Here is a 16484-nt window from a genome sequence, read left to right as displayed (position 1 = left end):
AGATAGCAGGCTTGCAGTTAATGAGTCTGTGAGCCTGGACTTAAGAGTTTGGGGTGTCCCAAATTGGAATGGGACTGGATGGGATTCACCAGAAAAGGAGTGACTCAAGAAGACAGCTCCAGGGGGTGCTCACCAACATTAAGACTGGGAGCAGAGCTAGCAGGGGCACCCAGCCGATGGTCATTGGGAAAGGGAGCAGTCCAGGAGCAGGGGGCCCTGAAGGCCGAGGGAAGCAACGGTTTCCAATGGGAATGAGTGATGCACCACGTCAAATGCTACTGGAAGGTGGAGGAAGGCAGAGGGAGAGAGGTATGGACAGTGTGCAGGGGGCAGAAGGGGCAGGACTCAGGGAAGGACCAGGGACTAAGGGAGGGAGTGTGTCAGGAGGGAGGACAGGGGATGGTGCTGAGGGTCCAGCCTAGCGAATGGGTAGATGGAGGCACCAGGCCACACACGGAAGCCTTAGAGGAGGAGAGGTGGGCACATGTGGAGACGGAGAAGTCAGTTTGGGACAGGTTGAGGTGAGGTGACTTTGGGATGCCATTAGGATCAATGGGTCTAGAGAGCAATCTGTGCTGGAGAGGAAGATCTCACTCTCTATTTCTCTCTCTGTACGTGTGTGTGTGTGTGTGTGTGTGTGTGTGTGTGAAAGTTTATATGCTGATGACTGAAGTCTCTGTCCCTAGCCTAGATCTCTCCAGAATTCTGGCTACCCTTGGAGATTATCCTGGATGACCCACAAGGACATACAAAACAGGAAAACAAGCCCTGGTGGACTAGAAGGGACAGAGCTGTTGGTGAGAAAACCAGAGAGAGACTGGTCCAGATGAAAGCAATAGTGTCGGGGGGTGGGGGCGGGGGGAGAAAGTGATAATGGCCGGGACAAGATGAGGGTGGAGGGCAGAGGAGGAGACAACATCCAGAGACATTCAGGGAGCAGAGAGCACCAGAGACAGGGACCCACGTGGAGGGAGAGGGGCTGGAGGTGGAAGGGAGATGGTTCTAGGAGTCTGCTCCTATGGGGAGCTGGAGTGGGACAGCCTTGTCGTTACCTGTTTGTGTGACTGAGTCCCCCATAAAGGGCATGGGATGGACCATACGTGGGTCTCATGGGATGCAGAAGGGGGCTGCTGTTGACCACTGAGTGGATGAGTTAAGGTAAGAGCCCAAAGACTCCATCCTCCAGCCATTAGCACCCTCTGTCAGACCTTTGCAGGGAGGCTTGGACAGGATCCACTCCTGGTCTCAGTCCCGGGTAGACGCTGGCAGAGTGTGTAAGGGGGAGCATAGGGACAGGTGCCCTGAGGCCTTGGACTTTGGTTGACCGCCAGAGGCTACTCATTGCCCACCAGCATGGTCCCTGAAAACACGGGGAGGGCTCTAGGCCTGGAGATGCCATGAAGGGACCATGTCTCTCCCTTGCTTTAAACCTGTCCACGGTTCCCCATCTCCTCCTGGAGAACGTCCAACTCCTTGTTTTAGCAGTCAAGGTCTTTGAAGCGCCAGGCTCAGTTAGCCTCACTTCAGGCAGAGGCCCTGGACTGCCAGTCTCACGATTCCCTCGGCAGGATGACCATTTCTGCCCGTAAATGACTGCTGCCCAGTCGGCCTGGAGTGCTATTCCCTCTACGTGCCTACCCAGTGCCTGCGTAACCATTAAGATTTAGCTCAAGGAACCCCCCCCTGAAGTCTTTCCTGGCCCACCAGGGGACTCACTGTGCCCCCCAAAAACTAATGTCACCTGCTGTGGCACTTTACTGAACTGGCATATGTCTCTGTTTTTCTCCTGCTGTGATACTGTGAGAGTCTGGAGAGCAGGAGCCAGGTCTGGTTCATCCATTCTCTCCCATTGAAAGGGCTCGATGAGGGCAGTGGAAGGGTCAAGAGTGACAGCAGAAGATGCCACCGACCCCTAGCCCTGCGGGTTCAGTCTATCTCAGAGGGTGTGAATGGGGAGAATTGAAAGGATCACCCCCAAAGTAGAGAGAGCCAGAGAGGTGAAAACTGCTTTATTTGGGCAGTAAAGAGGCAGAAACATGGAGATCCCAGGGAGGAGGGCAAAGGTAGAGAATCTTCCCCCACAGAGAGGGATACAGGATTTTGCAGGGCTCCCAGGACATCTTCCTGCTTGTCCTGCCTTGGCACGAGTCAGCCTCGGGACGTCATGTGATGAACCTGAAGCCCGGCTCCTGAAATCCCTGGAAAACAGACCTCCATGACATCCCCTGGAACCCTGAGGCGGCGGGTGTGTCACTGGGCATCCAGCACTGCCTGGGGTCACACGCAGCTCTGCCACCAACTAGCTAGGTGTCCCTGGGCAAGTTGCATAATGGCTCTGAGCCTCAGTGTTCTCTGAGGGGAAAAGAAATAACTGTGGTAGCCACCTTGAGTAGGTTTATGATACATCTTTTTTTTTTTTAAGATTTTATTTATTTATTCATGAGAAAGAGAGAGAGAGAGAGAGAGAGAGAGACAGGCAGAGGGAGAAGCAGGTTCCATGCAGGGAGCCTGACGTGGGACTCGATCCCAGGACTCCAGCATCACACCCTGGGCCAAAGGCAGGCGCTAAACCACTGAGCCGCCCAGGGATCCCCGGTTTATGATAAATCTTAAAAAAGAAAATGCAGGGAATCCCTGGATGGCTCAGTGGTTTAGCGCTGCCTTCAGCCCAGGGAGTAATCCTGGAGTCCCGGGATCGAGTCCCACATCGGGCTCCTTGGGTGGAGCCTGCTTCTCCCTCTGCCTGTGTCTGCCTCTCTCTCTGTGTGTCTCTCATGAATAAATAAAAATTTTTAAAAAGAAAATGCACGCAAAATTTTAGCACAGTACCCGGCAGAGAGTAAATGGGCAATAAATATCTGTTGTCACGATTATTACTATTTCGTCAGGAGACTTGTGCTTGGGTCCCAGTTCTGCCCCCTTCTGTTCTCTGGGCCTGCCTGAGTTTCTGTCTATGAAATGGGCGCTGAAGGACTGAATGACAAAATACATGTAGCAGAAGCTTTGAAGATGAGTGATTGCTCTGCCCCTCCCAGGTGCAGGGGGCGGTGCGGGGGCGGCAGGGGGGTTATGCCTCCCACTCTGTCAGGTCTTTCCTGGGCCTCTCTGTCCAGGCAGGACTCCTCTGCCTGCAAGGCAGAGTGAGAGGAAGGACTGTGGTTAGGGAGCATGAAGGCCTTCCTGCCAGCTACAGGATGCTAGCCCGGGAAGGAGCCAGAGGTCATGGGACTGAGGCCGCTGGGGGGAGGGTTGGCTTCCAGGGGAATGGCCGGGCCAGGCTAGTTAGGCCAGAGCAGGCCAGGGGGTGAATCAGCTCAGTAGTGACCTCACTTCCAGAGACCCTGGAGGGGCCCTGTTTAAACGTGCCTTAGGATTCCCAAGATCACAGAGACAACAAACAGAGCCGGCAACAGGGATACAACAGGGCAGACAACCGGAGGCAACTAGTCCTGTGCTGTTCCCTCCACTCAGAACACTCTTTCCAGGGTCTGGAGTGGCTGACCCTTCATCCTTCAAGCCTTGATTGAGTTCCCTCCTCAGACAGGGCCTAACCAAACCATTCATTCATGCAACATTTACTGAGCCTCGATTATGAGTCAGGTATTGTTCTAGACAAGACAGATTCCCTGCTCTCTCCATATAAAGCAGCACCTGGCCCACCTTGTTCTTCTCAAACCCAGGGCATTGTTTATCCCTTCTTTTTATTGTTTCTCTAACCAGAATGCAAGCCCCATGAGGGCAGGGAACTCAATGTCAGCTCAATCACTCAGAGTATAAACCTAGCATAAACGAAAACAGGCCCTTGATCCTTGATAAGTAATCATTGAATAAATAAACGGACATAGAGATCAGAGATAGATGCACACCCAGAGAAACACAGCCATGCTCAGAGGCAGAGGCAGACATTCAGAGATGCACAGAGGGTGACTGTCAGTACTGTGCCCTCAAGGCCACCAGGGCTTCCTTTCTCTCAGGTCATTCAGCTGGGTTGCTAGGCAGGAGCTTTGTTTGGAACTCTATTATACTTTATTATAATTTTTTATTTTTAAGATTTTGATTTATTTGTTTGAGAGAGCGAGAGACAGTGAGAGAGAGAGAACACAAGGCGGGGCAGGTAGGGCAGGTGGGGCAAGGGACACGCAGGCTCCCGGCTAAGCAAGGAACCCGATGCAGGGCTCCATCCCAGCACCACCTGAGCGGAAGGCAGAGGCTTCACCAACCGACCCACCCAGGCGCCCTATTATTATTATTATTTTAAAGTAATTTCTATGGTCAACGGGGGGCTCAAATTCAGGACCCTGAGATCAAAAGTTGCATACTCTACCGACAGAGCTCGCCAGGCACCCCTCTATTTTACTTTTTTAGGTGCCTTCTGATGAACAGAAATTTTAATATAGTCCAATCTGTCAATCTTGTAAAAAGTGTGGTGGTCAGAGAAAGGAAGGGATGAGTAATGCCGCAGAGTCCGACGGCCCGTCCCCTCCAGGTCCCGGAGCCCGGGAGGCAGCGGCTGGGGAAGCTCCGCAGACGTTGGCGCCTCGCCCTGCCCCGCCCACCGCCGCCAGGCCCCGCCCACCTCCGCCAGGCCCCGCCCTCGGAACCCCGCCCAGCCCCGCCGGCCGCACCCTCCTTTGGCCCCGCCCCTCACCGGCTCTCACGGGCGCAGGGGAGTTAGATGCCTCTTCCTCTTGCCCAGGAATTGGTAGTTAATATTCTGCCATCGGTGCTTCCACCTGGAGGGGGGGAAAGTCGGGCAGACAGGGTGGGAGCAAGGCTCCGCCCCCCGGCGACGCCCATTCCGCCTGGCCCCGCCCCTCCCCTCCGCTCTCAGCGGCGCCCCGCCCTCCCCGCCGGGTTCCGCCCCCTGCTCCCGCTCCCAGGCCCCGTCAGGCCGGGGCTACCCAACCCCTGACCGGCCCTGCGCCTCAGGCCCCGCCCCCGCCCCGCCCCCGCCCCCGCCCCGCGCGCTCACGTGAGGCGCGGGCGCGCGCCGTAGCAGCTGGGCCAGCGCGCCGAGGGCACGTCCGCCAGGCCGGTGGCCCCCGGCAGCAGCAGCAGGTTGCGCGTCGGCCAGCGCCAGGCGGCGCCCGGCGGGCGGCGGCGCTGCGGGCTCAGCCAGTAGTCGCCCAGGCTGCGGCGGGAGGCGGGCGCCGGCAGGGCCGGGCCGCGGCAGCCCCAGAAACACAGCTCCTGGTCCAGGCGGTGTGGGGGCGGGGCCCGGGGCCGCCTGCGGGGGAGACGCGGCAGCCGTCACCCCGAGCTCCGCGGGCGGGCCCGGCCTGCGTCGGAGGCCCTGTGGGCCGGGGCACCGGAGGGCCTGGAGGACCGCGTCGGGGTGCTCGGCCGGCGCCTCCTCCCCCCGCTGCTGGAGGCCCTTTGTCCCGCCGGCGCCCTCCCCGGGGCCCCCTCACCGGGACAGAAGAAAATTCACCACGAAGTGGGCAGTCTCGGTGAAGAGCATGGCGTCGGCCCGCCCGGCCGGCCTCGGCCTCCTAAATACCCGCCGCGGTGGAGGGGAGGCCTGAAAGCCCATACTCCCCCCGGGACGCCCGTTTTTAGCAGGAGGCATCAGCGGGCGCAGCGGGGCGGGGGCGGCACCAGCCCGTCGGGCGGGTGGGCGGGTGGGTCTGGGCGGTGGTCGGACTTCACCCGCCGCCTTGGTGGGAGGCGGCCAGGCCCCGGATTTCCAAGGTCTCCTGAGACACTCCCTACTCCCCCCCTGCCCCCAGGACCAAGGACGGGCAGCAAGATCAGCTGCAGGCTAGATGGACTTTCCCCATCCCACCCCGGGGCGCCAGCCTCTGCTTACAGGCCGACCCGATGGCATCCTCAGGCAGGACCCACACCTCCAAAGGCGGGTCTGCTCCCAGGCTTAGGATCCCCCACCTCTGCCTCCCAAGGCCCTTTCAAGAGCTTTGCCCCTTGCTCCAGGGCACTTTCAAACGTTAGAGGCAGAAGGCCCCTCAGCCACCTCTAGTTCAGTAGTTCTCATCTGGAGACATTCTATGAATGAACTTCTGGGGATCCAGGACCCCCTAGACTGTCTCAAAGTTCCAAATACATATATATTTCTGGGAAGAGTTTAGAAAGGATCCCTGACAGCAAACCCTCCTCACCACCCCCAACAAAGAAAAAGTTAGAAGCCCTTGATCTGGTCTAACACCCTCTTGGGAGAAGGGGAAACAGGTTCAGAGAGTGGCAGAGAGAAGCCAAAAGTAAAACCCAGGCTTCATACTGCTCTGCCCACCCCTACAGAGGTGCCCTTGTTCTGATCAGAGCATGGGGTTCAGGGCTCAGAGCCCAGGCTGGGCCCTGCTCCCCGACCCCCTGGGGATCCAGTGGAACGTGCTGGCCCAGCTCTCTTTCCCACACTGCCAGTTTGGGCTATTTCCCCCCCAGTGACTCACACTGGCTGCTGGGGAGAGTGGGCAGCTGTTCCGAGCCCCCAGGGCCTACTACAGGCCCTGACTTGTCCCCCAATTTTGCAGCCATATTTGGGGATTTAATCTCCTGTTTTCCCCTCCTTAGGGACTCTCCCTCCCCTCATCCCTTCCTCTTTTCTCTATCTCCATCCAACCTCTCCCTCCCTGATGGCTCCTTCCCAGCAGCAAACAAACAGGCTCTAGTCTTTCCTATCTTTGAAAAAGAAGAAAGCCTCCTTCAACCCCATGTCCTTCTCCAGCTCCCCTTCACAGCCAACATTCTTGAAAGAGTTGTGTACACACGCTGTTTCCACTTCCTCACTCAGCCCCTGCAATCTGGCTTCCTCCCCCACCATTCCACAGGAACAGCTCTGCTCGTCAAGGTCACCACTGACCTCCTCCTTGCTAAATCCCAGGGATGGTCGTGAGTCTTTATCTGACTTGACCCTTTAGCAGTGGCTGACTTTCATACAAATACTCCCTCCCACGTGAAATACTTTTGTGTCCTTGTTTTTCTGGACACTGTGCACTCTTGATTTCCTTGCCATCTTAGTGGTTGCTGCCATATGGCAAATTTCTCATCCTTTGCTCACTGCCTAATCATGTCCCAAGGAAATCTCATTGGTTCCCTTGCCTTGGGTGTCTACCTCTGTCAGAGACTCACTTCTCTCTTTCAGCCCTGGTCGGTCTTCTCTGCCCTATACCTGTCTCCTCACCCCTCCCTCCCCGGATGTCCCACCTCGGAGGAAACATGCCCCACACCTGCCCTTCCTCCCATGTTCCCTAGCTTGGCCATTTTCTCAGCTGCCAGAACCAAAAATCTGGGTTTTGTTGTAGGCTCTTCTCTGTCGTTTCATATTCAAGCAGCTATGAAATCCTGTCCTCTCCAGGACATTTTATTTTTTTAAAGATTCATTCGTTCATTTATTCATTCATTCATTTATTCATATATTTATTTGAGAGAGAATGAGAGAGAGCCTGAGCAGGATGAGGGGCAGAGGGAGAGGGGAAAGCAGGGTCCCTGCTGGACAGGGAGCCGACAGGGGCTCAATCCCAGGACCCTGAAATCATGACCTGAACTAGAGGCAGACGCTTAACTGAGCTACCCCAGGACATTTAGAAAATCCCATAGCTTCTGTCCATTCCCACTGCTAATGCATGCCTGGTCCAAGGCCCCTCACCTTTCACCCAAGGGGGCTGCAGCAGCCTCCTGCCGTGGTTCCCTGCTGCCACTCTCTATCCCTTACGTGGTCTATTCCCGCAAAGCAGCCAGGGTTGTCTTTCCAAAACATGAGTTTGCCCCTCTGCACAGTGTCTTTAGCACCAAGAGCACCCTTGGCACCTACAAACCCCAGTGCCAGGGACATTTCCTCCCCTCTTCCTTGCCTCAGCTGCATTGTCCTTAGGGGAACCATTCTGGACCTCCTCGCTGGCTCTGCTGGTTCCTTCTCCTCGCAGCACTGCGGCTGCTCCTCTGTGGACCTATCACACAGTCACTAGCTAGTCTAATTTGCAGACACTCTACCAACTCCTGAGCCCTGCCATTCTATCTAGGCCCCTGGGATGTCAGGATGAACATGACACAGCCCGTGCCCTCAGTGAGTCCACAGGGTAAGGGGGAAGGCAGACATGCATCAGGGATCACTGGGCACACAGTGGAACAAGAAGGTGCTACGAGAGGGGAAGCACAGGTGGTCAGAGGACCTGTGTCAATTGGTAGAGACCTGAAGGGTAAGTGGGCTTGGGAGGGAGGCTGTTCTGGGCAGAAGGAACAGCATGCCTGGAAAAGCAGGTGGAAGAATGTGATGTGAATCATTTAGGGGTGTCTGGTGCCGCTGGATAAATGATGTAAAGAAACCACTGATGAGTCTTAAATAGGAAAATGGTATGGCTGGGTTTGTGATCTTTATTTTTCTTTTTTTAAAGATTCTATTTATTTATTCATGAGAGACACACACACACAGAGCCAGAGACACAGGCAGAGGGAGAAGCAGGCCCCATGCAGGGAGCCCAACATGGGACTCGATCCTGGGTCTCCAGGATCACACCCTGGGCTGAAGACAATGCTTAAACCGCTGAGCCACCTGGGCTGCCCTGGGTTTGTGATCTTGATAAATAACTGGTGGGAGGCATCAAGCCAGGAAGGAAACAGGGAGTCAGGTTAGGGGCTTGCTTGGGCAATGATGGGCCCCTGATTCAGGGAGGTGGAGGGGGAACTGGAGCAGAATGCACTGCTGTAGCCTGGACAGAAGTGAGGGCAGAGACAGGCAATGAGAACTTTTTTGGTGGCCCCATGCCTGAAGATGGGTGGGGAGATGCCAGCGGGCACTGGGATGCCCCTATACCTGGGGCGTCCAACCTACTCAGTGTCTGGCTGCCTGATGTCTACCTGTGGGCTTTCCTCCATCCTTTTCCATAGAAGAGCAGATGGAGGCCCATGAAGACTGCTGAGAAGGCCTAGGAGGAGGCAGAGGGAGCAGAAGGGGAAGTTGGGTCAGAGTCCGGATGTGACGGGGTTTCAGGGAAAGTGGCATCTGGGGTTTCCTCAGAGTCTGGAAATTCCACTGTTTCTGGCTCCACCTTGAGATGCCCCCCCCCCCATTCTAAGATGCTCAAACTTGGGAGCTTAGTTCTATGTTCTTGGGGGGCTATGAGTCTGTATCTGAAGGGCCACATCCACTGATGGATCCCCAGGACCCAACAGTCCCTAATGTCAGTGTGCATCTCCTGTGAGCTGGCCCAGTGCCCATGACCTGCACGATCCCATGCGGTCCTCACACTCACCCTGGAGGCAGGTAGCTGATTTATCCCCATTGGAAGATGAGACTTCCAGGGCTTAAGGAACTTGCTAAAATTCCCACAGCTAAGACAGGCAGAACGAGGATTTGAACAGGGTTTGACTGACATCAGAGACTGCTTTTAACTTGTGCTATATTAAGCTCGTCGACCCTCTGGTTGATTGGCTCAGTAAGGAAAGGAGGCTTTGTGGGGTATTTGCTTGTGGTTGGGGTGGCTGCCCCCCCTCATATCAGGCAACAGGAAAGGGTAGTACTGACGTCAATTGTTGCCATGACGATACAGCAACCTTTTCCCTGCCATCTCCATGGTAACCCGGGGGGTCCATCTGTACTTCGCCCCCTCCTTCTAAAAGGGGGTCCTTTAGGGAGGGGCTAGCTAATAAGGTGTCTGAGAGGCAAGTCAGGGGAAGCCGTGATTTGAGTATGCCCCTTTCTCCAGGTCTATCCCTATTCCGTGGGCCTAGAGAATCAGCTTGGGATCTGGGGGTCCTGCCTTGGGGTCTGGGGACCACCTTATCTTCGAGGGTGAGGGAGGCAGCTCTTCCTTTCCGACCTGGGGATTTCCCTGGAAATGCCCCCCAGCCAAGTTCCTAGGCTCAGGAGCAGAACTGCTGGGAAGTTGGCAGAGGGAGGCGAGAGGGATTCCCCAACCCGCTCCAAGGCTGGGCATCACCCAGGCCCAGGGCTCGCGACTGGCTGGCTCTCTACTGCCCCTTGACGTCAGAGGTAGGAGCAGCAGCTTCTCTTGCTTAAGTGCTGGCTGTGCCAGAGACTCCTACCTGGTGCTGTACAGGCACGAAAGCCTCCTGCAGGCGTCATTAACCCCATTTTACAGATTTGGAAATGGAGACTCAGAGAGGCGAAGTAACTAGTCCAAGTTTGCATAGCCAGTGAATGGCAGAGACAGGACTCAAATCTCAGACCAGAGTTGAGGCCAGTGACTTTTCTGTGGGGGGTAGGGAAGGAAGAAACAGAGAATAAGATGGAAAAGGAAAGAAAAAATAAGAGAGCAAAGTAGCTTGAGTTGGGGTCTGTCATGTTCCCTGTCTCCTAGAGAACAAAGCTCAAATTCAAGGCCTCCTTGGTCCAGCTTTTCTTTTGTTAACTCATCCCCAGATCCCCTGAATTCTGAGCTCTCGGAGGGCCAGGGATCTGTGAGAGTCAAGCCTGGGTTCTCAGTACCCGGTGCAGCCCAGAGAGGGAGGTGTTGGCAGAAGGTGACTGAACAGACTTCCTGGAACTTGCCTCCACTTTCCAGTCTCCAGGGCTTTGCCCCCACGAGGTGCTCTCCACCTGGTGGAGCTAACTAGCCCCAGGGTCTGACCCATCTAGGCAAGGTGTGTGTCTGAAATCTTTGCGTTACTGGTTACCCACGCATATGGGGGAGGGCTGGCAGTAAGTCTTGTCTTTTCTTTCCCTTTTTTAAGATTTTTATTTATTTTAGCGAGAATGAGAGAGAGAGAGAGAGAGTGAGCAGTAGGGTGGGGTGGAGGGGAAGCATGGAGCCCGATGTGGGGCTTGATCTCACAACCAGAGATCATGACCTGAGCCAAAACCAAGAGTCAGACACCCAGTTCAACAGACTGAGTCACCCAGGTGCCCTCTCCCTCTTTGTAAAATTAATATGTGTGTATGTATGTAAGCTCTAAACTCAGTGTCGGGCTTGAACTTACCTGACATCAAGAGTCTCACTCTCCTCCAACTGAGCAAGCCAGCCAGGTGGCCCCCCTTTTTTCTTTTTTTTTTTAAATCAGTGAAGAAGGGATTTGCTTGAGTGAGGTCTCTGGCCTGCTAGGCTGTATGAGTTCCATGAAGGCCAATGTCTGTGTCCTTCACATTTTCCGCTGAATTCCCAGTGCCCTGCACAGGCCTGGCTGGTGGGCTTGTATCGACTGAGGCAGCACCAGGGCCCAAACTAGAACCCAGTGGCCTGACTCCTGGTCACACTGTCCAAGGATCTCCATTTACATGGAATAGAGTTGTTACCCTGGCTCCTGCCTCTCTCTCTCTCTGCCCAGGCTTCTTTTCCTCCCAGGTATACCCAGTGTTGACATAAGCTATCTCTGCTCCTGGAATGTTTTTTCTCCATCACTGCCCATTATTTTCTGGTGATGCTGTCAATCACCTGGCCAGGCTTCTACCTCAAGGGTAGGTTCTGCTGGTCCAGCTGGATCAGTTACAGTCTCACATTTCCCTGACTACAGTAATTGGCCAAAAGACTTCGCATGCCACTTATGAAGGGCCAATTGCTGCCCTTGCCAAGGTCAGGTAAACTGAGACAGGGAGAAAGCACCTCTTCCTTCCACGAGCAGATCTTCAAACTGCCTCAGCTATGATCACTGCCCAGAGCAGATAATCATGGACAGATGGGCAGTCTTGGTGGGCCCAGCGACCACCCTAGTTCCTAACTTATTCCTTTAATGTTCCTTTATGTATCTGGAAAGCTTATATCCTTCCCAGCCACTTGAGACGACCAATTCCTTTTTGGCATAAGCCAACTTTAGTTGCTTACAAAGGAGATACCTTATCAGTACAGAGGCCGATATTTTTTCTCTCTCTAAACTTAACAGTGGTCTTCTAAGAAGGGAGGTTACTGTTTGCAGGGAAGAAGGCCCTTTTCTGTGGGGTAGTGGGGTGGGTTCTGCTGAGTAGGGCCTGCCTGGATGCAGTTCAGTGGGAATAGAAACAGCCGGATTACTCTACTTAATGGAGTGAAATGAGAACCCTAGGGGCTCTCTAGGAATTAAGGGTGGAGAAAGAGAGGAGTAAAGAGGAGAAAGAAGCCAGCATTGTGGCCTGAAGCCAGGTATTCTCCTGATGGGTAAAAGGGAGAGGGAGGCATAGGAGAGCTTTCAAGAACTAGGACGTTTGAAGGACCAGGCACCAGATGGTCAAGTCTAAAGTCCTCACTTCGAAGTAGACCCTTTTTTTGGCAAATATCTTTTTTTTTTTTTAGTGTATTTTTAAATTTTTACTTTTTTAAAGTTTTAACTTAAATTCCAGTTAACATGGTGTAATATTAGTTTCAGATGTACAATATAGTGACATCCTCTACTCTTTTAATAAGTCTCCTACATTTGGGAACTGCCTGGGAGAGAATTGTACGGCAGTTGAGAATGATGGTCCTTTGGGAAGTTGAGAATGGTGGTCCTTTGGGGTGACTGGGATTCTGAAGTATTCTAGGGAGGGCTGGGAGTTCTACCCCACGTGGCTTAGGGGTGTTAAGTCATCTGTATTTAGATTTCAGGGAACAGGAGACTGAGCTGACCTCTGGGTCATATACTTTTGGTATATACTGGTACATATACTTTTTTCTAATATTAAAATAATACAAGCTCATTAAAGCAAAATTGAAAAGTGGAAATACTTGTTCAGCTAAATGCTATACTTCCAGGCAGCCTTGGCTCATGGATAGATTTTAGAGTATTAAGTCTGAGGACACTGATGAGTGTGCTAGACTCTCAACTATCATCTGGGGGAACCTGGGCAAGTCTCTCAAGCCTCAGTTCCCTCAACTCTATATAAAATAGGAATGAGGGGCAGCCTGGGTGGCTCAGCGGTTTAGCACTGCCTTCAGCCCAGGGTGTGATCCTGGAGACCTGGGATCGAGTCCCATGTCGGGCTTCCTGCATGGAGCCTGCTTCTCCCTCTGCCTGTGTCTGCCTCTCTCTCTCTCTCTCTCTCTCTCTGTGTCTCTCCTGAATAAATAAAATCTAAAAAAAAAAAAAAAAAAGGAATGAGAAATCAAGGTTTTTTTTCCCCAATCTTCTTTTAGTCCTACCACTCCCAGGAGAAATCAAGGCTCTAGAAGGCCTGGGAGGCCGCTAATCCCTCCAACAAAGCCAGAGGTGCCTGGGGTCACAGAACAGCAGGTAACAAAATCTAACTCCATCTCGGGAGCATTAAACAGGCCTGTTGTGGGTGGCTATTCTCTTTATTCTAAGTTGTCTGTCCAACGCCTCCAGGCCAGAGCCTCTCCGGACCACCAGAGTCCAGCACAGCTGTGCGAATTTCCCTGGAAAACCAAGAGGGATGAGGCGAAGGATGAGGGCAGGGGAAAGGTTGCCCTGCAAGAGGTCAGGACCCGGAAGAAATGGGGGGAGGGGCTGGCGCCCACTGGGAGCGTGGGACTCTAGGGTTGGGTCCCCGCGAGGACGGCGGGCCGGCAGCTTGCAGGCCAATCGACGGGATAGACATACACGGCCAGCCCGGAGTGGAAAGAACAGTTTATGCTGTGCTTTATTAAAATGTGCATCATTCTTTTATTTTAAAATGTGCATCATTGTCTCGTGCTCGGCGCGCGCGACCTCAGCATGGTGGCCCGCGGTGGCCCCGTCCTCGCCCGGCTCCCGCGGAGCCGCCGTGCGCAGGCGCACTCAGGTGGCGCGGGCCCGGGGGCTCCCGCCCATGGCCAGGTAGACGTCGATGGGCACATGCAGCAGCGTCAGGCAGTGGCAGCCCGGGCAGCGTCGAAGCGGCCTGGGGAAAGCAGGGCCGGCCCCTGCTGTTGGGAACGCGGGGGAAAGTGCACCCGCCCTGCCCCCCGGAGCCCTGACGCGGGGACGCGGGGACGGGGTTCTGGGCGGGGGAAGCGGACGCAGGCGTCCCGGGGCCCCCACGGCAGGGACGCCCCAGGGGGCCGGAGCGGCAGCAGGGGCTGGGGGGGGGGCGGCGCCGGCCTCACCTGACCGGGTTGTGCTCCGTGGCTACCGGCTCCGGGCTGTCCTGGGACTCGGGGGCGGCGGCAAGGCCAGGGGAGTCTCCGGCCTCAATGGGGAATCTCCGACCCTGCGGGGGCTCCTGGGCACTCATGTCCGGGCCCGGGGGCGCTCTGCGCGGGGAGTGGCGGTCAGGCGCTCCCGGGCCTCCGGGCGCCCCCTGCCCGCGCCCGCGCCCGCTCCCCGGGGCGTTGCTCACCTGCCGGAGGCCGAGGCCGGTCCCGGGCGGGAAGCAGTTGCCCGACCCTGGGCGCGGGAGGACGCTCGGGTCCAGGCGGAGCCGGGCAGGTGTCTGCGGCGCGCCACGGCCCGGGCGTCGAGGGGCGGCTGCATTGTGACCCGGGCCGTGGCGCGCTGACCTCACAGAGCCCGTTTCTCTCGCCGGGAGCCCCCGGCCGTGGCACTCAGCGCGGCCGCGAGCCGGGGCCGGAGGGCTCTTGCCATGGCCCCTGGCGCTGGGTTCGGGCAGAGCCCCGGCAGCCGCGGGGCCGGGGTCCACGAAAAGGAGCGCGTCCTCCGGGCGGCGCGCAGACGCCCCGGGCGCCCCCGGGCGGACTCCCTGCCTGGCTCCGGACCCGGCGCGGCGGCGACTTAACCCGTGCTGGGTTTGCTGGTGGTGGTGGTGAGGGCAGGTAAGGGCACTGCCCATTTTGGCTAAGGGTCACACAGCATTTACATCACAATTGGGCCGGAGTTTTAAAATGTCTGGCCCTCTCCCTCCCCACCACCCGTGGCTGCTGTGTCCAGACGGAGAATGTTCTAGCGCTGGGGGCAGCTGCGGATGAAGTCCTTGGGGGGAAAAGGAGCAGGCCAAGGGCGATGGTGGAGTAGAGCTGCCTCACAGAGGCAGCATGAGCTGAGAGGGTGATAGGAAGGAAGGAGGCGCTAGACAGCATGGAGGACTTTCTGCTCTCCAATGGGTACCAGCTGGGCAAGACCATTGGGGAAGGGACCTACTCAAAAGTCAAAGAAGCATTTTCCAAAAAACACCAAAGAAAAGTGGCAATTAAAATTATAGACAAGATGGGAGGGCCAGAAGGTGAGCTGGGGCCCCTTTGGGGGAAGGGAGGGCTGGTTGAGGGGGGCGGGCACTTCCGCAGCGGAAAGGATCATTCCCTAACTCCCCTTAGTCTGGAGCCAAGGACTGCAAGAGTTTGTGGCTCTGGGGTAGGTCAGCGGGGGAACAGAAGGATGCTGGGAGTCTAGAAACAGCACAAAGAGCTGTTTAAAACCCAAGAGCTGAGTCTAAAACCCAAGATTAAAGTGGCAGGAGGCAAAGGGTCATCAGAGGCAGAACCCCAGCCTGCTGGATCTGCCCTATTCCGGGAGAGGGACAGAAGTGGGCACAGAGGCTACAGTCTAGGCTGGCAGAGGGCAGGTGCTGCTGCCAAGGCAGGCAAAAATGGGAAAAAGGGAGACAGGGCTCATGGGAAGAACTGTGGGTAGGAGGCAGGGGTGTGAGGAGCTGGCTCACTATGCTGTGGGCAAATCAGGCCTCATAACAGATTCAGTGGTTTTGTCTAAAAATCCCCAAAGCACTTTGATATCCGTGGTATCTCACAGGTTGCTCACAGTCCCTTAGGGTGGCAGGGAGTAGTTCCTCCTGAATACTATATTAACTATAAAAATAACAGTAGTGAATGTTCTTTGCAACATCCAAGCAGCTAGACATTTAAGACTGTTAATGGGAACCAGGGCACAAGACCCAGACAGACAGAAGCTGGAAGGCAGGAGACAGGAGTGAAGAGTTATCCCTTTCTGGACTTGACATCCTATCTTTTTTTCCCTTGTCTCCTCAGAATTTATCCAGAGATTCCTGCCTCGGGAGCTCCAGATTGTCCGCACCCTGGACCACAAGAACATCATCCGGGTGTATGAGATGCTGGAGTCTGCTGATGGGAAAATCTACCTGGTGATGGAGCTGGCTGAGGGAGGGGATGTCTTTGACTGTGTGCTGAATGGGGGGCCGCTGCCCGAGAGCCGGGCCAAGGCCCTCTTCCGTCAGATGGTCGAGGCCATCCGCTACTGCCATGGCTGTGGTGTGGCCCACCGGGACCTCAAGTGTGAGAACGCCTTGTTGCAGGGCTTCAATCTGAAGCTGACAGACTTTGGCTTTGCTAAGGTGTTGCCCAAGTCACGCCGAGAGCTGAGCCAGACCTTCTGTGGCAGCACAGCCTATGCCGCCCCTGAGGTGCTGCAGGGTATTCCCCATGATAGCAAGAAGGGGGACGTCTGGAGCATGGGCGTGGTCCTGTATGTCATGCTCTGTGCCAGCCTACCTTTTGACGACACAGACATTCCCAAGATGCTGTGGCAGCAGCAGAAGGGGGTGTCCTTCCCTACTCATCTGGGCATCTCGGCCGAATGCCAGGACCTGCTCAAGCGGCTCCTGGAACCAGATATGATCCTCCGGCCTTCAATTGAAGAAGTTAGTTGCCATCCATGGCTAGCAAGCACTTGATAAAAGCAATGGCAAGTCCTCCCCAATAAAACAGGGAGAGAAAGCAAACCCAAAAACCTGCTTCTAAAATGGTGATATATATTTA

General features: G+C 55.4%; 2 protein-coding genes across 3 annotated transcripts; one reads left to right on the top strand and one right to left on the bottom strand.

The window, feature by feature from the left end:
* Positions 1 to 13436: 13436 nt before the first annotated feature.
* FAM229A (family with sequence similarity 229 member A) lies at positions 13437 to 16398 on the bottom strand. Of its 2 annotated transcripts, none has more exons than XM_041766549.1 (3): positions 16218 to 16398; positions 13905 to 14592; positions 13437 to 13699 (listed from the first exon to the last, which is right to left on the bottom strand). In XM_041766549.1, exons 1-3 carry the CDS (start codon positions 16234 to 16236, stop codon positions 13597 to 13599), a joined length of 810 nt encoding a protein of 269 aa, XP_041622483.1. In that variant the 5' UTR covers positions 16237 to 16398; the 3' UTR covers positions 13437 to 13596. The 2 variants fall into 2 exon arrangements, with proteins under 2 accessions (XP_041622483.1, XP_041622484.1); XM_041766550.1 differs by lacking the exon at positions 16218 to 16398 and having other exon boundaries at positions 13905 to 14051; positions 14138 to 14421.
* On the top strand, positions 14598 to 16399 carry TSSK3 (testis specific serine kinase 3). Its single transcript, XM_041766551.1, has 2 exons — positions 14598 to 14977; positions 15738 to 16399. Exons 1-2 carry the CDS (start codon positions 14833 to 14835, stop codon positions 16397 to 16399), a joined length of 807 nt encoding a protein of 268 aa, XP_041622485.1. The 5' UTR covers positions 14598 to 14832.
* Positions 16400 to 16484: the final 85 nt, after the last annotated feature.

This window comes from Vulpes lagopus, chromosome 8 (genome assembly GCF_018345385.1).
Source record: "Vulpes lagopus strain Blue_001 chromosome 8, ASM1834538v1, whole genome shotgun sequence".
In the NCBI taxonomy this organism is placed as follows: domain Eukaryota; kingdom Metazoa; phylum Chordata; class Mammalia; order Carnivora; family Canidae; genus Vulpes; species Vulpes lagopus.
The sequence above is the reverse complement of the archived record's forward strand: the minus strand, read 5'-3'. Positions and strand labels throughout refer to the sequence as shown.

Excerpts from the sequence above, each read along its gene's own strand:
- TSSK3 (XM_041766551.1), top strand. The coding sequence starts at position 14,833 with ATGGAGGACTTTCTGCTCTCCAATGGGTACCAGCTGGGCAAGACCATT. Across the intron at positions 14,978-15,737 it reads CAAGATGGGAGGGCCAGAAG|AATTTATCCAGAGATTCCTG; the intron begins GTGAGCTGGGGC and ends TTGTCTCCTCAG.
- FAM229A (XM_041766549.1), bottom strand. Across the intron at positions 13,700-13,904 it reads ACGGAGCACAACCCGGTCAG|GCCGCTTCGACGCTGCCCGG; the intron begins GTGAGGCCGGCG and ends TGCTTTCCCCAG.